Genomic DNA, 26417 nt, shown 5'->3' on the forward strand with positions numbered 1-26417 from the left:
CCTTTTTCGATCACTTAGCGGTGCTTAAGAACTTCTCACAGGTAAGGTGCATTTTGCAATGGTCGCACAAGCATGTTTAATTAAGCCTCACTAGCCTAACTGGGTAAATTGGGATGCGTCTTATACATGGGTGCGTCTTATATACTAACTTTTTCAATGACAGCCTGCATATATGGGGGGTGCGTCTTATACACCGGAAAATACGGTACGTAAGATGCCAGTCTCGCCGTGTACAAAGACCTTTTTCTTTAAATTACTCACCGGTACGTTTGAGAGAAGCCAACAGCCACAGAAACCAAGGGGCAAAGGGAACTCTTTTTTTATTTATTTAATTTGTGGTGTTGATCAATTTAGAATATTACTGAATATGTGATCGCTTAATGCTAATTGATTAGAAAAGCAGAAGAAAAAACAACCACATGCCGCCGGTGGGATTCGAACCCACGACCTCCGAATTACGCGTCCGGTGCCCGTTAGAACATGGTTAGAGAAAAAGGGCATTTTTGTGTCTACCGTTAATTGCCGCGTTTGTGATGAACCAGAAACAATTGAGCATTGTTTCATCAGTTGCAAAGCTGCAGTACTCTTCTGGGATATCCTGCAACGCACATATAAAAAAAGAATTCATCTGACTCCATTCTGTTCGCTATCTCACTGCGCTGCCATTTGTTGATGAACCCCTGGACATGTTCTTTCTGATTGGACTGCACAGCCTCTGGAAAACCGAAAACCCGCATGATGGACAGACACTGTGAACATGTTGTGTCTGCAAAGGATCACTTCAGTCGAACGGTTGTTCATCTAAGAGACGTGTATGCCCAGACTGAGTACGAACCGGACTGGCACTCACTATTAGTGATGTGCTCTGCATTGCCCCTTTTCTTGTGCATGGTATTTTCAATATGTATTGTTTAACACTGTTTTCATATTGGCTGGTATATAGTTCATGTACGTAGAGCATTACATCACTGTAATAAATACCATGTTGAAGAAAAAAAAAGTATGGGCCAAGTTAGGGCCCGTCGTTCATTGAAAACAAGAAGCCGTGGCTTAGTTGGTTAAAGCGCCTGTCTAGTAAACAGGAGATCGTGGGTTCGAATCCCATTTGCATAGCTGCGTGTTTCGTTTTATGTAAACGACCTGTCCTGAGAATTTCGTAGCTTTTTGCATGGAAAGGCTTGATCACATTACATGTTGCTAGAAAAACAGTCTGGGGATGTGTTCTCTGTGCGCCGTCTTTCCGCTTTAGTTCCATTTTTTTTTTCGCGACTTTGGTGAACTATTTGCACAACCTTTCTCTTGTACCTTCTGTTTTTCGCGAGATTTGTGTACAACGTATAAGGCGTTCAACAGGCGCCACATGTCCCAAACTCTCTTATTTAGCCATCCTTAGCTTTTGTTCGAGAGGATCTTCTTGATGTCCTTGTGGGCAGTAGCATAGGACCAGTTAGAATCTTACTGTTGCCTTACTGTTTCATTCCCAGCAGTCGCACGGGGAAAATATGCCGTCAAGCTGTTTGTGTTCCCAACAGGCATACGGGGAAAATATTCCGAGAGGCCGTTTGTGTTCCAAGCATATTTTTTCGCCGCCGTCCTGGCGCCGTGGCTTAGTTGGTTAAAGCGCCTGTCTAGTAAACAGGAGATCGTGGGTTCGAATCCCACCGGTGCCTTCCGCTTGTTACCATGCGGTAGTTTATTTTTTGCTTTTCACGCGCAGAAGCATGTGTCAACACCGTAATTACATTTTCCACCTAGCTCGTGAAGCTTCCAACAGATATTTTATTTCTTCGGGCCCAGTCCTGTACCTTACAACTAAAATATACTAACCAAGGTGCTGCAGTGGCTCAAGAATATAATGTGGCGTTGCGTTTTGTTAATCTGACAAGCGAAGGGTCCTGCCCTCTTCTTTGAAAGACATTGAGAGCAAACTTTTTAGGACATTCCTCGTTACGTGGCGACGAAATGAAGCCCTCTTCGACACCGAAAGCGCACCGCGGCAGTTACGCTGGAGCCGCAGGTGCGACAATCGATTCTGCGGGACGCCGCCGTTCTGAGGCTTTGCCGCAAATGCAGCACGTGACAAGTTCGCGTACACTTCCACCGCCTAGATATTTCGGGAAGATGTCAAAGCTTCCGAGTTCCCGCTGACACGCAATCCACGCCACTATACCGGTTATTGCGATCAACGAAGCCTGTGCCCGTGAACTCTTTCACGGTGCTTCGAAGTGACAGCCTAGGAGCAAAGAAAACGGCCGCATTACGGACAGCTAGCACCCCGTCGCGGCCGTTGGCAGAAACGCTGGTTGGAGCGACGGCCGCCTAACAATGGTGGCGCCTAAATCGGGCGTGCTGCATCGAGGCCACCGTGATCGAGGCATTGCCTCAATTTGGAGCCAGCCAAGGGAGCCAGCAGGGTCAATAAAGCGGGAGTTTCAACCGTGGTTTCAACTGAGATCAGGTGGTCACACTGTGCTTCAAAGGCACTAAAGGTCTCCAGATTGGCCGAGAGGTGGTTGTTCGCTGATGAAAGCGGCACCGAACGAAATTGGTTGCCAAATGCGGTTGCAGTTGCGTGTTGTAAAACAATGTACTATAGTATAGCTCTCCCCTGTCCTTTCTCGCTATCGCTGCCCTCTGTACTTCACCACGGACTGTGTGGCTGTGTGTGAACGGACTGCGTGGCTGAGAAACATGCATGAAAGCTACGCGCTTTGCCATTAAAGTATATAAGTTTGGTTTTCAAACGGCTAATGCAGTTTTATCGCACGAAGACGATGGAAAAGGACAACCCCAATGTTGTAAGCCAAAGAAAACACACTACAAGCAGCACTACAAGCGGCACTACAAGCGGCCAGCTGAGTTTCGGTATGTTTTAGCGTTTCTCGGTTATGAGCTTTGCGTGTCCGCGTGCATGGTTTCGTTTTTCACGCGCCTCGATTTACAAGTGTGGAGCAGCAGAGGAGCTCCAGGTGCCCGTCTAATACCCCTGTCAAGGGCGCAAAATCTTTAAAAGTGCACTCTAGCACAGCTAAACGGCGTAACAAAAGTGCACTCGCCAAAGTACGCTCACAGAACGCACTTTGAGGGCTGAGTGCGTAGCCTCGCAAGCAGCGACTTCAAATGCACAATATGTATAGTGCATAAAAAGTACTTGCAAGTCGCGGCACGCACATTGGACGTGGAAAACACCTGTGGCTAGCTAATGTTGCTTAAGCCTCCACGTTAGCGAAAGCACCGCTCGGTGTGTTTGCATTCGTCAACGTACCAAGATTCTGCCCGACCCGCCGCCTCAGCCCTCAAAAACATCGCACGGTGTGTGAGACTGAAGTCGCTGAATTGCAGGCCGCAGTTCTCGCTGTCGGCATGGAGGAAGGAAAGCTAAGTAGAGACCCTCGCTGTCCGAACTGCATGACAAAAAATGTGCCGGAAGTCACGTGTTTCGCAAGGGCAACTGGGAGCCTTCAGCCAATGGCTACGTACCGACGAAATTGGTCATGATCGGTGACTGTCTTTTGCAGCAGTATAGTGGGAGCGCGTATGGGGCTGAAACGTGGAGGCTAACGAAAAGGGTTCCACTTAAGTTGAGGACAATGCAGCGAGCTATGGAAAAGAAAATGATAGGATAACGCTAACGGACAGCAAAAAGGCTGTGTTGGTCACAGAACAAACGCGGATTAACGACACCCTAGCCGAAAGAAGAAATGGGCTTAGGCAAGAATGTAATGCAAAGGGAAGATAACCGATGGCCGTTTAGAGTAACGAACTGGATACCAAGAGAAGGCAAGCGTCGTTCTCTGAAGATAAATATGTGAAAGTGTGATTGTGACAGATAGTGTGAGACAAAATGTTGCCGTGGAAAAATTTTGGTTGATGAGGTTTAATTAATTAAACGCGAAAGAATACACTTACACGTCAAAAGAGCCATGGATGTCCATATAGTACACGGACGTCAGAACAGCCACGGACGTCGATGTAGTATTTGGACGTTTTGCCTTCGCGTTGCTCCTTTGTGGGTCGCCGCAGTGATCTCAAAGTTTTTGCTCTTCCTTCTGAAGCGACAGCTGTTGTTGCCTCAACTCCCGACGTCATGGTGTCGTCGGCGTCCGCAGAGGCGAGGAGAGCGCGCGAAGGGAGAAAGTTGCAAGGAGGTGAGGCGCTGCCCTCTTCGCCACTGCTTTGTGTAGCACGTCTCGCTTGGCGGCCGCAGCCGCCGGCGGTGACAAATACGGCTGCTCAGCTAGCGTGCTTCACACGGAGCAGAATGCGAGACTAACGGGCGTCGGTGTCAATACCTCGAAATGCGCGCAGCACACAGTACGCGGCGTGGACCCTGCAGACCACCGCTGCTCCGGAGAGAGTCGCGACTTCATCAGCACCGCCAAATATATGAAAATCTGATGACTTCAGTGTTCCAGTACCTTCAGTTCATATGGGAATATACTAATACACGGTAATCGGCCACTAATCAATCAGTTCACCTTAATCCATTTTCTGGGGCTGACCTCCGTCCAAAATTCTGGGGCTTCTTTGGAGTCTTTGGGTGTGTGCCAACTTCCAAATGCTGTCGCACATGCGATATATATTTTCTTCAAGAATACGGTTAAGCCCCCCCCCCTCCCCCTCAAAGAAAACGACTCTACATCTACTCCCGACGACGAGAGCAAAGTATTGGAACTAGCATTAGATTCCAGCGCGCCTCACGTTCTCACTGATTAAAAACAGGAGGGGGGGGGGGGAGGGGGGGGAAACGTTGGAACGCTATTAGTGAAAGTCGGTACAACTTGCAGCGAATACAGAAACTCGTTTATTACTTGAACGACGTTGGTGAAGGCGCAAGTACTTAACTTCGCAAGCGCATTGAGATCTATAAAACGAAACAGTGGTGGAATCCTCTTGATTCTGGCCTTGGACAATCGAAACACAGACAGCTCGAAAACCTGCTGAAGCCGGACACAGCAGCAAAGTGTCATAGCCGCTGCATGGTCTTCAAGCCGGACGCTCCCGAACCGACGTGGCTCCTTACGGCTTCCAGTTGGGGAGGTCTCCGTACTTTCCTTTGCGCAGAGCGCGCTTGAAGGCTCTTGCCCACTTCCGAGCCTCGCTTATACGGGACTCGCCGACGGTCGCGAACTCCCGTCTATTCCACAGGGGGTCGTTGGCGTCGGGCGCGAGGAACGCCATAAGCCTCAGGGCATAGTCCATGTTCTCGCTGAGGTTCAGATCCACGAAGAAGCAGCGGCTCGCCACGCGGCACCAGGGCACGCCCAGCTGCCTCGGCTGTCCTGCGCAGTCCAAGAAATCGGCCACCCGCCCACTGGACAGCGACACGGCGGTCGACGAGCCCTCGGCGAGGATCTCGCACAGCTTGGTTGCGTCCAGTCCGGTCTGATCTCGCACGTCGGAGAAGAGTTGCACGATCTCGAGGTGGCCGAACTTTGCCGGCGCTATGAACGCCTCCACCAGGAACTTCAGGTCGGCGCTTAAAAATGAAAAAAAAAAAAAAAATGGTTTTCAGCAAAGGCACAGTTAGTAACTTTCTCACTCTTAGGTGCGCGCCGCACCGTGCGGGAATTGGCGGTTATGAGAAAAAGCCGCCGTTTTCTTTTAATGTGCTTTAGTTTCTCGCAACATTTTAAAACAGACGAGATTCTAACTAAGCTGCCCACAAGTGGAATACTCCGTAAGGCCGCCATATTGGATTTCTTGAAGCGCCCCCTCTAGGTCGAGAAAATCATCAATAAAGTAGTTGGTTGGTTGGTTTATGGGGTTTAACGTCCCAAAGCGACTAAGGCTATGAGAGACGCCGTAGTGGAGGGCTCCGGAAATTTCGACCACCTGGGGTTCTTTAACGTGCACTGACATCGCACAGTACACGGGCCTCTAGAATTTCTCCTCCATAGAAATTCAATCAATAAAGTAATCGACGTTTCTCTGGACGAACAAAAAAAAAAGAGCTAGTTGCCAGTCAGCGCTTGTATTGTGTGCTCTTTGCTTCGACCTGTCTCCCTGCGCTGTTTAAGTGAACGAATCACTACCAACTTGCCCAAATCGCAGCCTTAATTAATGTGAAGTGCCAACGCACTGCTTAAGCTTTTATCGAAATCAGACAAAGTGAAGCGGGCCTCTGTTCGAGTTGAACCCCGACTAAAAATTCAGAGGGGGCACTTAAGCTGCCCCTTAAGAGCAACAGCTTAATAGGTTAGTGCCCATGTATGCAGAATTGGTGATTCTGTACTTTACATTCATAGGTCCCTGGGAGTCCTCACACCCCTCCTAGCACACCGGTGCAGCGATGCGCCACTGCCGGTGGGCATGGCGCCGCAATGTCACGCGACCTCGGTGACCCACCTGCCTCCTATAGGTTCATCTCTGGGGACCTTTCGTGGATTTTTCGCTCGCGGTCAACGGCGCCGACGACGGCGGATTTGCTGCGACATGAGCTCCTAAACGATGTCACGTTAATCATCATCATCATCAGCTTGACTACACCCACTGCAGGGCAAAGGCCTCTCCCATGTCTCTCCAATTAACCCTGTCCTTTGCCAGTTGTCGCCACTGTATCCCCGCAAACTTCTTAATCTCATCCGCCCACCTAACTTTCTGCCGTCCCCTGCTACGCTTGCCTTCTCTTGGAATCCACTCCGTTACCCTTAAGGACCAGCGGTTATCTTGCCTTCGCATTACATGCCCTGCCCAAGCCCACTTCTTCCTCTTGATTTCGACTAGGATGTCATTAACCCACGTTTGTTCCCTCACCCACTCCGCCCTCTTCCGATCTCTTAACGTTACACCTATCATTTTCCTTTCCATAGCTCGCTGCGTTGTTCTTAACTTAAGCTGAACCCTCTTTGTTAGCCTCCACGTTTCTGCCCCATAGGTGAGTACCGGTAGGATACAGCTGTTGTATACTTCATACGTTAATAAGGAACGTTGAGTACCTGGGCGCGGCCTTCCCCGCATTGGCGTGGAAGATGTACTGGCCGACGGCCAGGAGCACGGTGTACGGTTTGACCGCGCCGATGATCGTGTGGGCCCTGTGGTAGAGTTCCGACATCAATCTGCCCCTGGGACAGGGAATGTCGCCGTCGAACGTGGTCGGCACCGCTGCAGTCAGCGCCCTCTTCATCTGCGTCCTGAAGAAGTCCTGCACGTCCCTCACCGGCTTGGCTGCGACTACGGCCAACGCCAGGCTGCAGAAACCGATGATCATGCCTGCTTCGTTCAGGGCTTCTCGGTTGGTGCGCCCCTTCCGGACCAGGTCGGCCACGAACCTCAGGAAGTCCGAGGACTCCGGCAGCGGCTCGACGTCCGCTCTGCACTCGAACAGACAGGGAAGCCAGCCGGGGTTCAAGACGAAGCCCAGTGGCGGGCATCCGTCCTCCGGGTCGTCGTCCCTGTACAAGTCCCTGAAAAGGGGCGTCCCAGGATTCGACGGCGACGGCGTGGCGGCCACGCAGTCGAGCAGGAGCTCATCGAAGTCGCGCGTCCAGGAGCTCGCGTCGAACGCCCGGAGCCAGGAGGCGTAGAGCGAGCAGCGCGTGGAGTCGTCCGGGTAGCGGACGTCTATGAGAACCTCCCGGGCGGCCTTGACGGCCAGGACGTCGCTCCAGTCGGAGTGGACGCTGCTCCGTCGAAAACGCGCCGGCGCGCTTTCCTCATCCATCGCCATCAGCGTCGCGAACGCGCAGGCGAGGTCCCCGAGATTATCCATGGCGCTGGAAGGAGCGCAGTTTATATTCGTGAAATATGGAAGAAAAAAAAAATGCGATGGCAGGAGCACAGAGAAAAAAAGCACAGAGGCTGCAGCTTCACGGGTGTCAGTGACCACACTCGAAATTCAGCATTTATACATACACAGTTTCGACGTATTGTAAACAAACATGGGTACTGATATATATAAGGGAGTAATTACTCATTGTCATCCACCCAAGCGCAGCCATACGGCTACAAAGGAAAGCTATACAGCTTTCTCAGAAACTTCGCAGTTAAAGAAAAATTCGCCCTGGTCCGGGGTTCGAACCCGGGACCACCGCTTCACCGGAGCAGTCGAGCTAACCGGGACTGCAAGATGATGGTAGGGCGAGAGCGAAGTGATCAATGACTCGAAGTGGGAACAGCGTTGGTCAAATGTTTAGGGGAATCCCCCAAGGTGGAGTAAATTAGTAATAAGGGAGTAATTGCTCATTGACATCCACCCAAGCGCAGCCATACGGCTACAAAGGAAAGCTATACAGCTTTCTGGGCGTATGGCTGCGCCTGGGTGGATGTCGATGAGTAATTACTCCCTTATTACAAATTTACTCCACCTTGGGGGATTCCCCTCAACATTTGACCAATGGGTACTGATGATGATGCTAGCCCCCAAAGGGATTTTAGTATCAATGGCGCGGCGTTTAAAAGGTGTGCGCCGTTGCAGACAGCGGTTGTCGCGCAGGGACTGGAAAAGCCCTGATGCAGACGCCATTTGTCCTCCCGGTTTTGATAGGCAGCCACGGCGAGCGAATCATTCCGCGCAGTGTTCGATAAGGCGCCCCTGCCGGTGCTTATCCCTGCGATAAGCACCTTCAAACAGTAAGTTTTCTGGGGCTAAATCGTACTGTTGCAAGATTGATTTATTGAGGTTTAACGTCCCAAAGCGACTGAGGCAATGAGAGACGTCGTAGTGAAGCGCCGCGGAAATTTCGACCACCTGGGGTTCTTTAACGTGCACTGACATCGCACAGTACACAGGCCTCTAGAATTTCGCCTACATCGAAATTCGACCGTCGCGGCCGGGATCGAACCCGCGCCTTTCGACCGGGTCAGCATCCGAGCGCCGTAACCGCCGATCCACCGCGGCGGGGCGTATAGTCGCATGCACTTAAAGGAAGAAGGGACAATATACAAGTGTGTCAAGGCAGAAAGGTGGCATGTAGTTCACCTTTTTGGAAAAATACTCCGTGCGTCCTGTATTTTCCTCTTTCATGGTCCTCGTGCCAAGCGCTATTTCTTTTTAGTGCACCAGCACTTGTGGCCAATACCCGCATTCAGCCGTTGTGCGTTTGTTTGTCTGAAGCCTGCTTTGCGGAAGGCTAAAGCATGGAGAAATTTCCGTTCCATGGCGCACATAAACGCCCTTAATTTAGCGCTCCGGGTGAACGATTCCGAAGAAGATCTCGCAAAACCAGCAATCCCCGCAACCAGCATCGTCTGTGAAGACACGGCACGACGACACGAAGACACAGCGGCAACCTGCTTCCCCACATGCGCCTTTTGCCTAAAGCTATGGACAGGCCATGGGTGAACTTACGATGGCGCTCAACTCTGCCAAGAGCACCAGCACCGCAGGCCCTTTATTGTACGCAGCTCTGCGAAACCTCCCGGAATAAACAACATGTGGGAGTCATCAGATATTCCCAACGAGTGGAAAGAATCCTGGCTCGTGCCGATACCGAAGCCCAACAGACCCCCCTCCCCCCCACCCCCCCCCCCCCAAAAAAAAAAAAAATGGCAAAGATGATCGTCTTTAGGATCGAGCGGCACCTGGAAACAACCCCGACCCACTGGAAACTGGCTTACCACAACGCCTGAGCACCCAAGACAGTCTCCATCTGCTGCACCACGAGGTTCTCGATCGAGCTTCGACGTCCTGCGAACCACGAACTATCGCGACTGTAGACGTCAAGGCGTTTGACACTGGTCCCCATGACAAGGTACTCGAAGGAGTGAAGAGACGTGGAATTCAGGGCAACACCTTGCGAGGATACGGTGACCGCAGCTGGCTCAGGACAGGGTTAATTGGAGAGGCATTGGAAGAGGCCTTTGCTCTGCAGTGGGCGTAGTCAGTCTGATGATGATGATGAGCTTGAAATTCATGAATGCCTTTCACAAGAACCGACAGTGACGAGCTCGGAAATATGCACTACACTGGGCCCTATAGGTCGCCAAACAATCTCAGTTCCCCAGAGGACTCTGCTATCACCAACCTTATTTAATATGGTAATGGTCAACCTGGCGCCGCGGTTAGCGCGCATCGAAGGCTTATACAGTCTACGCTGACGATATGACTCCTTGGAGAAAAGGAGGACCCATCGCGCTACAAGAGCAAACGCTACAAGAAGGTCTTGACGCTGTGGCCTTGTTTTTCAAAAAAAAAAAAAAAATCTAGGCTCCATCCATCTGACGAGAAGACGGTTGAGATAGTCGTTGCAAACAGACGCCTTCGAAAATCTCAAGTTAAAGAAATTATAGACCTCCACATGAACGGTCACCGTCCTCAACTTCAACCTAGCATAACAGTACTCGAACTTCCCACCGACAAGGACGCCGGAGCTAAAACCTGAGTCAAACTTGTTGCACTTTGAAACGCTCCATCTTATTAAACAACCACTTCTAAATCGTAGGGAGCCGAGGAAACAATACAGCTCGCCCCTGTAAACACATTGATGATTTCAAGTCTCCCTAAAGCATAAACTACCTCAGTGTTACAAAGAGATAGCAGCTCACTTTCGAACGACTCAAAAGAGAAGCAATAAGAGCTATCACTGGTCTTCCGAAGTTCACAAACATTGAGAGCCTATATATATACACCACTCACCTACACTGTCATACTCTCTGTCATCTCGGTGCACACCTGAACCGCACGGTACAGGAAGGGAGCAAGTAGGAGTGAAAGAAGAAAGTGGGGCCGTAATGAAGAAAATGAAAATTGTATTTGAGGGAAGGAAATAACGCAGTAACTGTCTCACATATCTCGGTGGACACCCGTCATCTGTTTGTAGAGGAAGGGAGGAAGTGGGAGTGAAAGAAGAGAGAGAAAATGAGGCCGTAATAAAGAAAATTGTATTTGAGGAAAGGAAATTACGCACTGGTAACTGTCTCACACTCGCTCCTCGCGCATGCGCAATTGGGGCTCTCCGGGGCTCCGCGAAATCGCTCACACCTGGCGTTCTGTTGCTTCCGCAACAAAATTTTGCCCAGAACAGAAAGGACAAAGGAGAGAGATCTCTCCGCCAACACCTCCATTCATTCCAGAAGAGGTCTTAATAACCTAAAAGATACCTCGATACACCTCCATACCCACCCCGCACCCACCGGCCCCTTAAAAATAAATCGTGACAAGCAATACCCGTGCCTCTGAGCGACAAAGCAGTCAACAGTAAATCGCGCAGACACATCACGCGCGCAACGATACCATACCATACCATACCATACCATACCATACCATACCATACCATACCATACCATACCATACCATACCATACCATGCCATGCCATGCCATGCCATGCCATGCCATACCATGCCATACCATGTTCTCGTGCTTTTACCTCTCGGAGCATATCAGATAGTCACCATGACGCGGAAATAATGAAAGAATTTCCCGCAAAACCACCATGTTTGGCAAATCATAATCACAATGCACCTGCACGAATATGTCGGCAAGAAAAAAAAAAGTTTTAAGGAAGCTGCGCCAAAAATGAACAAAACCCAACCTAATACAACGACCGCAGTAACACCCTACGTCAGCAGTCTGTTCTACAGTAGCGGTCATCAATAACAAAGGGAAATAACACCAGCAGGCACTTGGGATACGAGAGACGCCGCAGTGGAGGGCTCCGGATTAATGCAACCCATTTGCCTGGGTCCTCCGGCTCAGTATCCAAGCGCGCCAACCACAGAGCCGCAGCGGCGGGGCTAAAACTTAAAAACACCTCTATAGAAAGCACTTGTACCACGGCTCGATAATTCAGCTAATCTCTAGAGCTTACATCTTTTGCGCTTCTCGCGTCTTGTAATTACCGCAATGTAATCGAATTTTTTTTCGTTGAGGGCGGCAAATCAACAACAAGAAACACGCAAGATTGACGCGCCCTGAGAAATGATTGCGTTTCCTTCGCATGTTGCCGCAGTGAAAACAATAATGCAGCTCAATATGTGAGCAGTCAAAAGTATACTAAGTCCTAACAGGCATTCGACCGAGACGCTCATTTCCGTTGCACTTGTGAAGTCGCTGCGAAACACTGAGACGCTACGAAGGCAAGCATGCACCGTATAAAGCAGCGTCAACAACCGCGCTTCCAATTTCTCTCAAATGCCTTTATGTTGTCAGTATGCGCACAGCATCAGCAGGCCCCCATGTTTTCTGCTAATTCAATGTCTGCAGAGAGCATATATCGAAGTAAAATATTGGAAATACGAATCACTTGCAGCGCGACTCAAAATCTTTTGTTCATCAAATCGGGCGGTTGGCGGTTATGTAGCTAGCGCGCGGTGCGTTTCGAAGTGAAGACATCATGGCATGCAAACATGAAACAATATTGCCGTGAGTTTGTTTACACTTACCAGCAAGAAGGGCAATCCTGAAGCGATGAAAGAACGCAAAGGCGTACAACAACAAAAACTTTTTGAGTGCAGCAAGCAGGCAAAGGGAGGTGCGAGATCAAAAACGTCGTCTAGAATATGAGTGGAGCGGTAGAGCAGCGTCTGATGTGGGGCGGCCAGCGATTGGTTAGAATTGGTCCGCTAGTGGGCTTTGTTTTGATAGCAGCTTGACAGATGGCGCGACTTCATCTTCAGTTTCCGCTGTTCTAGTGGTGTGTGTATGCGTGTTTTTTTTGTACTTTGCTTGGGCGCCTCGGAAAGTTTGGTTTAGTTTATGGGGTTTAACGTCCCAAAGCGACTCAGGTATGAAGAACACCATAGTGGAGGACTCCAGAAATTTCGACCACCTGGTGCTCTTTAACGTGCACAGACATCGCGCAGTACACGGGCCTCTAGCATTTCGCCTCCATCGAAACGGCTCACAAAGTATGCGCACAATTTCCGAAGTGCAAGGACATTATTCCATCAGCAGTTGTGGCCGATGTTGGGGTCACCTCCGATGTTGGGCGCTCGTGTTGTGGTCTCGAGGCGATGTGCAAGCGTATTACGATTGAGGTCCCCTCCCATGTTTTCGACCACGGTTTACCATGGTTTCTTGGAACAGTTTGTTTACATTACCAAAAGTGGGAACTGTGTTATTCCTATCCAAAATCTCGCCATACTTAGTGAATTCCAAGAAATCTGCTGGAATTGCGAAAGGTAACGCGACAACGTACATACCTCTGAGTTATGTCTAATCGTTGTGGCGGTTTTTATACATAACGTTCCTGTTATTCAAACACTGATGATGCGCGTACGAACTGCCAATCGACTCACCGTGAAATCTTGTCGAAATCCCAGCCTCGTTGAGCCACGAAGTGATGACTCGGAACTTGCGTTCGCTTGCGTCCATGGATGCGTCCGCAGACGTAGGTGCTGAACGAGCTGCTGCGCTACAACGAGGCGCGGCACGCCGCGCGCAGGTGCACATCTCGAGTTCGGACTCAGTGTGGAGTGGGAGGGAGCCGTGTCGGACGTACCGGCTTGGGTATCCGCAGGTATCAGGTTGGCTCGCGGTGGGAAGGAAGGGTGCGCTTATGAAACTGAGCCGGACTGTCTCTCGTTCGTAGTTGTGCTGGTCGTTGCTGCGTACAGCTTCTCGCATCAGACGGCGGTCGCCTGCCTGGTTGTCTGGAGAGATTTCGGTCTCAAGGCTCTCAAGGTCTCAAGGGTTTCTGGCGCTAAAACTTTCGCATGCGACAGCTACCACGTTTCTGCACGAGTATCAAGGCATGCGTGGTGTATTATTCAACATTACTGACAGTCTCTCTCGGGCTCTTGCAAAGCGTGTGCAAATGTATTGACACCAGCACAACCGGTAAGCACGATCTTTGAAAACATGGATAAAAAAAAAAAACAGCACTAACGAATCAGTCTGTCAGACAGCATTTCGACGAGAATAAGGTAAATGAGAGATATTAACCGTGAAAAATAGATAGGCGGAAAACACAGCTTCTGACAGCAATTATTTTACAAAAACGACTTTTCTTGATAGAAATAAGTTTAGCCATTGTTAACAAGCATTAAGCGACACATCAATCAAAGCTGTCTGTGCAGATTATTTCATAATTATATGCATGCCGTCAAAATGACGGAGCACAACGACGGGTTTGTTATCTCTAGCTTTATCGGCGCTAATCCCGTCTTGGCGAAGAAAGTGGGCGGTGCTTATGCGACGAATTGGAGGAGCCGGACTGTATACGGCAGCAGTAAGGCGGCGAGCGCCGGTACTGCGACCAGACTGCCCGTGAGCGCGATTGGGGGTTTGCTTCTCCCCCCACCCCTCGCGCGCACGCGCATGCACGCACGCCGCCGCGGTGGCTCAGTGGTTATGGCGCTCGGCTGCTGACCCGAAAGAAGCGGGTTCGATCCCGGCCGCGGAGATCAAATTTCGATTGAGGCGAAATTATAGAGGCCCGTGTACTGTGCGATGTCATTGCACGTTAAGAACCCCAGACGGTCGAAATTTCCGGAGCCCTGCACTACGGCGTCTCTCATAGCCTGATTCTCTTTGGGACGTCAAACCCCTATAAACCAAACCATAACCCCCCCACCCCTCCACACACACACACACACACACTTTTCCTGTAGCCCTGTAGCGGCACCATTTCCCTGTATGAGAATGTCGTGGATAACGGCAGAAACGTGGAGGCTAACAATGAGTGTTGAGCTTAACTTAAGGACAACTCAGGGAGCTATGGAAAGAAAAAATGATAGGTGTAATGTTAAGAGATGGGAAGCAGGCGGAGTGGGTGAGGGAACAGACGTGGGTTAATAACATCCTAGTTGAAATCAAGAGGAAGAAATGGGCTTGGACAAGCAAGATAACTGCTGGTCCTTAAGGGTAACGGAGTGGATTCCAAGAGAAGGAAAGCGTAGCAGGGGGCGGTAGAAAGTTAGGTTGGCGGATGAGTTTAAGAAGTTTGCGGGGATACGGTGGCCGCAACTGTCGAAGCACAGGGTTAATTGGAGAGACATGGGAGAGGCCTTTGCCCTGCAGTGGGCGTGGTCAGGCTGATAATGATGGTGATGAACTGCAGGGGCCTATCCAGAACCTCTCGGGGTATGTAGCCTCGAGTGGCCCGGATTGCGACCTCGTTCACTGCCAAGCCCATGTGTGCTGATGTCCATAAAATTTTGTCTGTTCCGGAGATGTCTCTGTCCTTCATTTACATAATCCGTCAGGCTTGTCTACCTATTTCTCCACATGGAAAGCCGTGCACGCTGGTTGGGAGTCACATATGATTGTTGTTTCTATGCCTATTCGGTTTGCCTCTTGGACTGATGGTGCGACTTCTATCGCCACTTGAATTTGGTCAGCGACGAGGCAAATGCTCTGAGTCGACGTGTGGCTTATCTCGTTTGGGTTTAAGTTGGCATCCAAGAAAGGTCTGGAATTGTCGATTCCGGGGCTAGGATGTCAGCCATGGGCAATGACCGGAAGCTTTCTGCCGGAAGTCCCTCACTTCAAAACCAGCTGGCCTCCTTGCAAAAGGCATGCGCTACGTAGATTCACTGACCTCTCTGCTTGTGTACTGCTGCATTCTATGACAAGCTCTTTTTCTGGAGCAGTGAAGTAAGGTAAGGTAAGCTCAGTAAGGTGAGCGTCCTTCACCACGAAATGACATCGCTGCTTCCACGTGCAAACTGAAGCGCTGGCCGTTGCGTCAGGAGTCGGAGGCGCCGTCGACACCGTGGTTTATTCTTATAAAGGTACGCGCGGTGAGAGACTTCACAGCTCTTTAGAAACTCTGGGAAATAGCGGTTGCTACTCTGTGCAGCATGTATGAGCATTTTTAGTTCCTTAAGTGTTGGTGTAGTCTTTTTTATTTTAGTTCCTTAATTTTTGATGTAGTCTTTTTTTTTGGTTCATTACATTTCATGTATTAGTGCAAAGCGATTATGGCCGTCATACGCCGTCTTTCTTTTTTTTAAATTTTCTTCAAGGATATATACGTAAACATTGAGTGTTTGCCTGGAGTATTGCTGGTAGCCCTTGCCCGCACTGTTTCAAGTAGGTATATGCTGAGAAACGATAGTTATTTTCAGTAAACGGATATCTAGGCTGGGCCACTCACAGATGGATTGTCTTCAAAAGATAATACTGGTAATGTATACAGCCGGGCTCTAAAGTCTTTAGGACGTGCCAGCGGCCACCGAGATGCATAGCTGGGCTTTCTGATGGTGGCTTGATGAAATTTTCGAAAATAGTGTGGGTTGCCTATGGCTGAAAATGATACAAGCACCTGCAGGTATATTGCATCAGTCGCAGCTCACTCACATGTCTTGGAGGCTTCTGCGCGTGGTCGTTTGTCACATGTCCATGCTAAGCTGTCCGATGGTAACCATGAGGGCAGAACTAATTTTGTGACCACGAGAAATTTGCACGGGCTACAAGAACGTAAGTGTCGATGCTGTCACCTGTTTACCTAGGTTAGTTTCAGCAGTGCGGTGCTGTCGGTACATTAGCATCGAAAGTAGCGGGTTGCTGCCACAGTTCAATTTCGGTACGATAAGCGCACACGAGAGGTATTTGAAGCTTTTTTGTACTGTTTTTTTTTTCTCCTTTGTAATCATGCGTAAGAAGGTATACATTGATTACCACGCATTCGCCTGCGACGGGCAAAGAAATTAAAATTTAATTTAATCTCGCGTGTTGATTCAACAGCCGAACATAACTGTCACGTCAAAGATTACTACGTTCGCGTATATCATGAAAAAACTGCGGTATAGTTGTCATTCCGGGTCTCAAACCAGGCCGGCTTAAGCGCGGTAGTGAATTACACCAACGAATCAACGATTACACCGCGGTTTTTTCCTGCCTGGCGCGGCTTACATAGAACTTTGACGTCACAGTCATTGTTCGGCTGTCGAAACCAGAACAGCACAAGATAATGAATTCAGTTTTAAATTATTTGTCGTTTGCAGGCGAATGTACGGTGATCCATGTATACCGTCTTCTGCATCGTTACAAAGGAGAAAAACGCAACAAAATTTGTGTCTCTACTCCTTCAATTATTACAAAATTAGAGGGACGCTTAAGCTCCGCCTTAAAGGTATGACAGGACAGCGTTAATGTTTATTTACTAGTTTCTTTTTTAATTAGTCCTTCTTCCTAGTTACACACACTCCTTAGCTAACACTTAAAAACACAGCTGTATTTCAGTCATGTGCGCTCAATACTTGAATATGGATGTGCTTGCTGAGACCCACACACATCTGAGTGTGTAAGAAAATTAGAGAAAATTCAGTATAGGGTTGTTAGATTTGTTCTTGGTAATTATAATCGGCAAGTTAATATGACGGAAAGCAAACGAAAACTTATATGGCAAGAGTTGAAGGACCGTAGAAGGTGCATCAGAGTGAAATTTTTCCATGAGATTTATCATTCGAAAACTGGCATAAACCGCGAACAATATATCCAGGCACCTCATTATATATCAAAGCGACTGGACCACTGCTTGAAGGTCAGGGAATTTTCTTGCAAGGATGACGTCTTACGTTATTCTTTTTTTGTTAGAACTGTTCGAGACTGGAACAGTTTGCCATCTAGCATTGTATGTATCACATCTAATGATGCATTTTTCCATGCACTGCAATAATTGTTTTATACCTCTAATGAAGGCTGTACCCCCTTTTGCTGTAATGCCCTGCGGGGCGATGCAGGTAACTAATAAATATATAAAAAATCAGGCGACGTGACACACCACAGGATACACTAGGCCGCTATTTAACCAGATCGAAAGAGCGTGCCTCAATGTCTGACCCACAGCCAAAGAATAATGGGTTCCATTTCCAACTAATTATCCCAATTTTCTTTTCAGGGCAATTAATTTATTTAGCATTGTTGTATGTCATAACGACACTTTAATCATGCTACGGCCTCATAATCACAATTTAACTCCAGTTTTAATCATTTTCATTCCACAGATAAACGTGTGACATCACAAGCATCTCGACCAATCCTGAATTAGTGTGACAACGCGCGCGGCTTTTCCTCCGAACGTCCGCTCTAGCGCTATCGCTCAAAAACTAGCCTGTCCCTTTCACAGCATTGCTAGTTGCAACATTGTTTGGAAGGCTCTCCGTATATGCCCTTGCGCAGGGAACGCTTAAAGTTCCTGGCCCAAAGTCGAGCCTGCCTGGTGCGTGGCCCGGACGCATTCGCGAGCTCCTTCCTCTGCCACCGGTGGTCGTTGGGGTCCGGTGCGAGAAACGCCAACAGCCTCATGGCGTAGTCCACGTTCTGGTCGAAGTCCAGGTCCGCGAAGAAGTAGTAGTTGGACGAGCGGCACCAGGGCCTGCTCCTCTGCGTCGGCTTCTCCGCTCCTTCGATGAAGACGTCGACGCGGTCGCAAGTCTTCGAGACGGTTTCTTCGTCGCACTCCCTGAGGATCCTGTTCAGCTTTGCTGCAGGGAGTCCGGTCTGCTCCTGCACGTTGTAGAGGAGCTCGACGACCTCGAGGTTGCCGAACTTTGCTGGCGTCAGGAAGGCTTCCTCGAGGAATTTCTGGTCAGCTCTGGAAAAGGTATTGCGGAATCCTGACAAAAATGATCGGCAGGCAGTCTTTAGACTTCTTATAGACACTACTGACTTCCTATAGACATTTCTTTTTGTCTATTTATAGTGTATAGACTGTCCATAGACAAATGGAGGAAGAGAAGGAATAAGAGGAAAGGCAGGGAGGTTAAGTCCATAGACAAAAGTCTGCTAAAAGTGTATGGCCCTAAATCTATAGATTGTCTATAGACTGTCTTTAGCATATGCATTGCCTATAGTCTGTTCTCTAGGATTCGTCTATAGACAGAAGTCTATAGACAGTCTATAGACTGTCTAAAAATTTCTGAGACAGGTAATGCAGTTTAAGACAATACTCTAATGTTTAGGGTAACCCCCAATGTGGTGTGGATTAGAAATAAGGAAGTAAGTGCTCGCTAGAATTCAAGCAAACACAGCCGTACACGAGGTCTACCCTAAGCATTGGACTATAACACAGTTTCGTGAAAACAGCGTTTACACAGGATGGAGCTGACGTAAGGAAAACAATACGCTGTGAAGAAGAATGTAGGAAAGCGCCTCACTGCACTAAAAGGGAGCTTTAACAAGGTAAACAGATCATGGACCAACTAGCCCCACTGTTTAACTTGTTAAAGTCCCTCGTGGAGTGTTGTGTCTTTTGATGGCTGTAGCTACATTACCGCACGTCATAGCTCCACACCGCAAAGTACGAGTTAACATTTCGCTGTTTTGCATGACGAATTGTTTTGCACGAATATTTGCTTCTTCCAAAATATTCGATTCGTTTTCGATTCGGTATTCTTGTTTGATTCGGTAGGAAAAGAAAATTATTTGTGCCCGATTAAATTTCGTAAAAGTACTATTTGCACACTCCTACATGCTGAAAGATTTTGAGTCGTTATCATTCGAATTGACAAAATTGCATGAAGTCCGGGTGCTTTCTGTTGAGTTTGCATTATTTCCTGGCTTACTGAACCAACGCTTTCGGTAACAGTGAGAAACATGTTACTCATCTTAGTGCGAGCCGATCTATTCAGCTTCTGAGGCACTCTATGCCAAACGTTATGAAACAATCGCAAAACCATTTGTCTCGTATGCCTTAGAAGGACTAGCAGTAGCATAACTAATAACGTGTTCGCAAACTTATTAAAGTGAACCCAATGGCTGGGACGTCTTTTAAGATGTTCTCAAAGGCCGGCACATGTCAGGCTGGTTACAAGCGCAGTTAGCTATACAACGATACGCAAGAGAGGAGAAAATGAAGTGTGGCAGAAGATAGAGAAAAAGCCCTGAGATGTAAAGAGCTAAGTAGATGGTTTATGGTTTTTAACATTCCAAAGCGATTCAAGCTATGAGAAACGCCTTGTGGAGGACTCAGGGTGATTTTGACCACCTAGGGCTCTTTAACGTGCACTGACGTCGCGCAATGCACGGTCCTCTTGCATTTCGCCTCCATCGACATGCGACTGCTGTGGTAGTGATCGAATCGGCGTCTTTCAAGTCAGCAGTCCAGCACCATGTCCACTGAGCCGCCGCTGTGGCTACAGCTGGAGTAGGTAAATCAATGGTTTTTAGGAGCCGGTGGGGACTACATTTACTTCCTCTCCTGACCTAGTTGTCTGCGAGCAGGCACGTAACCAGGGGAGGGGGGGGGGGGGGGGTGGATGGAGGACTCCAGGTTCTTTGTCTGAGCCTTCCATCCAGAAGAAATGACCTTGTGCCCTTCCCTAGAAAAATTCCTGGCAACGTTCCTGTTGCAAAAGGGCTCCAAACGTGACGAGCATGCCGTGTACCTGAGAGATTCGTCCTTCCTGTTGATGTGGTACACGTATTGACCAAGGACCAGGAGCACGATGTAAGGCTTCACCACACCCCGGTGGCCTTTCCGAGCGAGGGCAGTCAGGAACCTTCCGCTGGGACAAGGAACGTCTCCGTCGAACGTGGTCGGCACTGCCGCAGCCAACGCCTTCTTCATCCGAATTCGCAAGAAGTCCTGCACGTCCCTCACCGGCTTGGCTACGACCACGGCCATCGCCAGGCTGCAGAAGCCGATGATCAGGCCGGCCTCGTCAAGGGCCCGTCGACTGCTTCGACCCTTCCGTATCAGGGCAGCCAAGAAGTTGACGAACCTAATAGTAATAATAATAATGTTTATTTCGCCGCCATGCAGTATATGATGGCGAAGTTCCCATTCTAAAGGTTGTCTCCTGACAGCTTAGGTACGCCACGGGCACCCGGCCTTAAGATTTTGCGACGTACAGCGGCTTTCAACATGAGTTAGTAGAGTGAATACAGGTAAACTCGACAATTATAGGGTGTTAAGACACAATTATGCAACAGCAGGTAGAAACAAAACAAATGACAAACAAAAGCATTACTCTTTGCTACACACCCTTACAAAAATTCCTTTGGACAGTCTACAGACTTTCCATAGGCTTTTCTCTATAAAGTCTAAAGTCTGTCTGTAGACAAATCCTACATAATTGTCTATAGCGAATACAAATCCAATAGATAGTCTGCAGACCGTCTATAGATTTACAGCCGTACACTTTTAGAAGACTTTTGTCTATAGAGAGTCTATAGACTGTGATTAGAGAAAAGTAAATATCTATAGGGAGGCAGTACAGTTCATAAGAAGTCTATAAACTATACCATTTATACGAGGGCAGTTCTCAATTAAAAAAGAAAGAAAGCAAAAGCCAAAGTTAGTCGGGAAAAGAAAATACTGCTCTAGTTTATGATACGTGATGTGTTCAAGAACAATATTATTTGCATACAAGTTATTATAAGCAACAGCACAAGTAAACTAAACTGGGCTAGTCGGAGCAATTGCATCTTAGAAAAACGTAGCGCGAAAAATTCAGGGTGCACTTTGGCGCTCTAAAGTGCTGCAAGGCGAAAGCGTTTCCTGGCGCACTGTTTGTTTTTATTTATTTATTATTTTTCATATTTTGTTTTTTTTTGCTCTTTTTTAGTTTTATTGTTTTTATTTTTATTTTCATTTCTGATTATTATTTTGTTTTTATTTTCGTTTATTTTCTTATTTTTATTTTTCCTTTCCTTCACTTCATTCCTTTTATTTTATTTATGAAACCCATGCATTCACTTCAGTCGAATGGTTGTTAATCTGAGAGACGTGTATGCCCAGACTGAGTACGAACCGGAGTGGCAATTACTATTAGTGATGTGCTCTGCATTGCCCCTTTTCTAGTGCATGGTCTTTTCAATACGTATTGTTTAACACTGTTTTCATAATGGCTTGTATATAGTTCATGTACATAGAACATTACATCACTGTAATAAATACCATGTTGAAGAAAAAAAAAAGCCTTCGTGGAGGAGTGGTAGTGTCTCCGCTTCAAATTCCAAAGGCTCTGGTTCGATTCCCATCCTCGGCGCAGTTTCTTTTTAAGCAGTGACGCCGGAAGGCGGACAAATCTGCCGACGCGTCTGCCGACAGCGTCTGCTAACGACAGTATGAGGCATTAAAGGCTCTCGCCTTAAAAACGAGACACAGAAACGGTGTCCTGTCTTCACCGTTTCTGTGTCTCGTTTTTCGCGCTATGTTTTTCAAATATAAGCAATCGTGGTAATTTTTTTTCTAGTGTTTCATATCTATAATTAGCTCTATATGTTTACATGTCCCACTGGCCGATACCCTGGCGACGAAGGCAGTGGCTCCACTTCTTCCTGCTTGCGCTCGTAGATGGTGGGAAGCTCTGCCACGTTGAGGACAGCTCCTCTGGGCGGAACTCGGTCTACAGGGTCGTGGGCCCTGAAGATGTCCGCGAACAGCGGCTTTCCCGGATCCGTCGGAGAGGGCGTTGCTGCAACGCACTCAAGCATGAGGCCGTCGAAGGAGTCGTGCCAGCTGCTGGAGGCGAACACCCGAAGCCAGGACGCGTAGAGCGAACGGCGAGTGGCGTCGTCCGGGTACTGCACGCCCATGAGGACCTCCCGGGCGCCCTTGACGGCCACGACGTCGCTCCAGTCGGAGCGGTAGTAAAGCCTTCGCACAAAGTTGGGATCTCCCGACCGTAACGCCATGCCCAGCAGGAGAGACTCGAAGTCTGCTGCCATCGTCTGGTACCTCCGATTCGGCCAGGCCTGGACGGGAATTTTGGCACTAGAGTCATCATCATCATCATCAGCTTGACTGCACCCACTGCAGGGCAAAGGCCTCTCCCATGTCTCTCCAATTAACCCTGTCATTTACCAGTTGCGCCCACTGTATCCCCGAAAACCTCTTAATCTCATCCGCCCACCTAACTTTATATCGTCCCCTGCTACGTTTGCCTTCTCTTGGAATCCACTCCGTTACCTTAAGGACCAGCGGTTATCTTGGCTTCACATAACATGCCCTGCCCAAGCCCATTTCTTCCTCTTGATTTCAACTAGGATGTCATTAACCCGCGTTTGTTCCCTCACCTACTCCGCCCTCTCCCGATCTCTTAACGTTACACCTATCATTTTCCTTTCCATAGCTCGCTGCGTTGTTCTTAACTTAAGCTGAACCCTCTTTGTTAGCCTCTACGTTTCTGCCCCATAGGTGAGTACCGGTAAGATACAGCTGTTGTATACTTTTCTCTTGAGGGATATTGGTAAACTACCATTCATGATCTGAGAGAACCTGCCATATGCGCTCCACCCCGTTCTTATTCTTCTAGTTATTTCCCTCTCATGACCCGGATCTGCGGGCGCTAGAGTAAGCCCTTACAAAAATTTCTTCAGACAGTCTATAGACTGTCCATAGACTTCTGTCTATGAAATCTATAGGCTTTCTATAGACAAATCCTATAGAGTAGTCTATAGGTAATAGAAATCCTATAGACAGTCTATAGACAATCTATAATTTATGGCCATACATTTTTAGTAGACTGTTCTCTATGGACATTCATTGACTATGAATAGACAAAAGGAAATACCTATAGGAAAGCAGTAGAGTCTATAAGAAGTCTACAGGCAGTCTATAGACCATTTTTATAATGGTGGAAAGCCATGAAAAACCGAGTAAACGGCTCCAGTTAGCGCGCTTGCCACCACGTGCTGCATGGCGATGAATATATAAAAAAAACACCGCAATTATCTCGTACGGTTGTCAGAGCTAGCCTGTGCGAGCGCATGAAGCATTTTATAAGTCATATAACAGTAGCTTGGTTTGGGCTAGTTGGTAACAGTTCTTCGAAAACATAGCGCAAAAAGGACACGGACGACACAGAAGTGGACGGGACAGGCGCTACAGGACGGGACAGGACGGGACATAGCGCCTGTTCCGTCCACTTCTGTGTCGTCCGTGTCCTTTTTGCGCTATGTTTTCGAAGGATTTATAAGTCATATTCTGCAGTGCGTAGAAAGAGCAGGCCGTCACTATCGCCATCTTCGCGCACTAGCTCACTGCACTTGTTAGTTTTCCTTCAATCACAATGCAAATATTATCATTGAGTTACATGGTGTTACTCTGGCAGCCGACAGATGGCGCTAGTTCATGATGTCGAGTAGAGTTACTTTATATGCTACCGAAGGTGGTAGCATATAGAGTAACTCCAATGTCCAGGAAGATCGGCATTCGGTAACGGAGGCGCTCGTTTAATGCAGAGAAAAACGACTCGCGCTAATTGTGGCGAAGGATGTCTGCTGTAGAAAAGAGCGTATTACGGTGGCGGCAATCCTCGCAGCGCATTTTTTTCACGGTGATTTTTGCCGTTTGGTTTTGTAAAAACAGTTAAGAAAGACTGCAGACTGCATTCCACGTGGGGAAGCAGTAATGGGTGTTCATTAACATAAACGACCACATGGGCTTAATAAGTGTTCAAGTACAGCACCCTAACCAAGCTATAATGTATGGAAGGTGAAGCGGAATGCAAAATGAGGCTGACACAACAGAATTTCTGGGGATAGAAATTGCAGGAACGCAAATTCGTTGACTCAAGAAGCTGATTGATTACACTAATGTGTTGTTGTTCCTCGGAACACTTTTGCGTTAACAACTATGCCGACTCTACTGTAACAAGTACGAGTTTCGTGGGGGGCGGAGGCGGCCTGCACTTGCAGTTTGCCGCTGCGAACAGTAGTCTGTTGACTTTCGGTTTCAGGCCCCTTTACCGGTCTTTGGAAGTGGCGCCTCTGATTGGTCGGATTGCAAAGACGTCTTAGAAATGACAGCACGGCCATTCATTTTTCCCAGGCGCTTTGAGTCTGGAAGGGTTTCGGGACTTTCATTTCCGGTTTTCTCAGCAACCATCTTTCCGAATAGAAAAAACGTCGCTAGCGTTCCCGAGCAATAATCTATCTCGCCTATAGTTCCCTATTTCCCTTTAGTGTAGCTATAGGGTATGCTTTAAGTGTTGTCTATTTCTAACTTTGGCCGACATAGACAGTAGCGAATAAAAAACAACGTGAACATATTTGAGCTTCTGCCCATGAATTCAATGCACAGAAAATGGAACCAGAAAAATGGACGCAGGACAAGAAATAAGAGGCACACATGCGACACCGCTGGTGTTCGGTATTGTTGCGTTGTGTGGTGCTGTGTACCAGTGATGTTGTGTGTGTGTGCCTCCTATTTCTTGTCCCGCGTCCGTTTTCGCTGCTTCCACCTCCTGTAGGCATTACGAACCAACTAGCCTGCCCTTGAATGAGGTTCGTATTTACGGCCGTGGTGGTTTCCTACCGGCTGCGGTTTTTGGTTTGGAATACGTATAGTTTAATGAAAAATAAGCGTACCATGGACCCCAGAAAGGACACGTTAAGCGCTTCTCCCACGAACTTGTTTCCGGTGTTCATGCCGGGTATTTTTTTTTTTTTTTTTTTGCCGCTTAAACAATCCGAAACAATACTTAGCTTGCCAATGCCAACTAGGCTCTTTCGTGACTGGGCACTACTCGGACAACAAGGACAATCAATCATCGAACTGTGATCGCAAGTGGTTAAGTATGAGGGCTGCGACACATACCTTCGAGGCCAACGACGAGGAAGCAAGCAGCAAAAGTTATCCGCCGGTTGTGTTTTGCGGAGGCTGTCTTCCCCTATCTGAAGAACGCCTGTCGCGCTGTTCACTGCGTACACGCCGGGCGACGCTTTTAGATTGAGGCTTCCCGCATACCATTCCAGTGTCGCTGCTGCAGTTCGACGAACAACTTATCGGCCGACCGATAGCGACGTTTTGTTTTTATGCGGGAAGATAGCGGCACAATTATTATAGATAAATGTGCTGTTTGGTGTCTTGCCCGCCACTGATCTCTAAATGCAGATCACAATCTAATCCGTATCTTTGACCTTTTCTTCTTTATCCCGGATGTGGTGAATGGGGCAGGTGTAAAGGCGGTTGGAATGAGGGATGTATTTGTATGCAGGCTGGATACGCTCAGCAGCCCTTGCGAATGTCAGTTTGAACCGGCTAATAAATTATGCGCTCACGCACCTACCCCCTTCCCCCCACCCCTCACACACATACTTGAGGAGGTTTATTTGCATACATAGAAAAGCAAAGAGGTTGACCGCCACCGCTTACCGCGGCCGCCAGCCGCAAATGCGCACGCCAGATGCCTGCGCCTCTGCGCATGCGCATTGGTTACTAGCGGTCACGGTAATCAGTGGCAGGGGACGGTATACTCTAAGCCCTGCAGAAAGTTATAGCATAGCGCGATTTGCGATCCCGTACCGCAGGCTGTTTCCGCGCGCCGCCAGTGCGCACGCGCTGATTGGTCCCGACTAAAGATGCAAAATTTCAAGAAATTTTGATTGGCGTGAAAAACGTTTTTTTCAGGGTTTTTTTTTCATGAAAAATTGGAAATTTTGCAAAATATGACAAAAAAAGATTTATTTGCAATAGCACAACAACCAATAATAATGCTCCGAAATTCAGTCGAATATGCAGTTATAGATGTCATATTGTGAAACGCACTTCTTGTTCTATTGCACCGAGAAGATAAATAATGATTTGCATTTCATGCGAATATGGAGGTATAAATATCATATTTGTGGAATGAATTTCTTGTT

General features: G+C 48.1%; 2 protein-coding genes and 1 non-coding gene across 5 annotated transcripts; 1 reads left to right on the plus strand and 2 right to left on the minus strand.

Moving 5' to 3' along the window:
- The first annotated feature begins 1596 nt into the window (after nt 1–1596).
- On the plus strand, nt 1597–1670 carry TRNAT-AGU (transfer RNA threonine (anticodon AGU)). Its single transcript has one exon. It is a non-coding gene; the product is annotated as a tRNA-Thr (tRNA).
- A 3116-nt stretch (nt 1671–4786) lies between these two features.
- Nucleotides 4787–13315, minus strand: LOC149330888 (uncharacterized). Of its 3 annotated transcripts, XM_089560001.1 has the most exons (4): nt 13178–13315; nt 9559–10750; nt 6939–7715; nt 4787–5479 (listed from the first exon to the last, which is right to left on the minus strand). In XM_089560001.1, the coding sequence occupies exons 2-4, from the start codon at nt 9684–9686 to the stop codon at nt 5020–5022; spliced, it is 1365 nt and encodes a 454-aa protein (XP_089416127.1). In that variant the 5' UTR covers nt 9687–10750; nt 13178–13315; the 3' UTR covers nt 4787–5019. The 3 variants fall into 3 exon arrangements, with proteins under 3 accessions (XP_089416127.1, XP_089416129.1, XP_089416128.1); XM_089560003.1 differs by lacking the exon at nt 9559–10750; XM_089560002.1 differs by lacking the exons at nt 9559–10750; nt 13178–13315 and adding an exon at nt 12323–12506.
- A 4568-nt stretch (nt 13316–17883) lies between these two features.
- On the minus strand, nt 17884–25487 carry LOC149330889 (uncharacterized). The gene is made up of 4 exons (XM_089560004.1): nt 25372–25487; nt 22078–22526; nt 20213–20548; nt 17884–18420 (listed from the first exon to the last, which is right to left on the minus strand). The coding sequence occupies exons 2-4, from the start codon at nt 22497–22499 to the stop codon at nt 17958–17960; spliced, it is 1221 nt and encodes a 406-aa protein (XP_089416130.1). The 5' UTR covers nt 22500–22526; nt 25372–25487; the 3' UTR covers nt 17884–17957.
- Between the last annotated feature and the right edge of the window lie 930 nt (nt 25488–26417).

The sequence above is a fragment of the Amblyomma mixtum genome, chromosome 9, assembly GCF_055824585.1.
Source record: "Amblyomma mixtum isolate Tamu chromosome 9, ASM5582458v1, whole genome shotgun sequence".
NCBI classification, from domain to species: Eukaryota; Metazoa; Arthropoda; class Arachnida; order Ixodida; family Ixodidae; genus Amblyomma; species Amblyomma mixtum.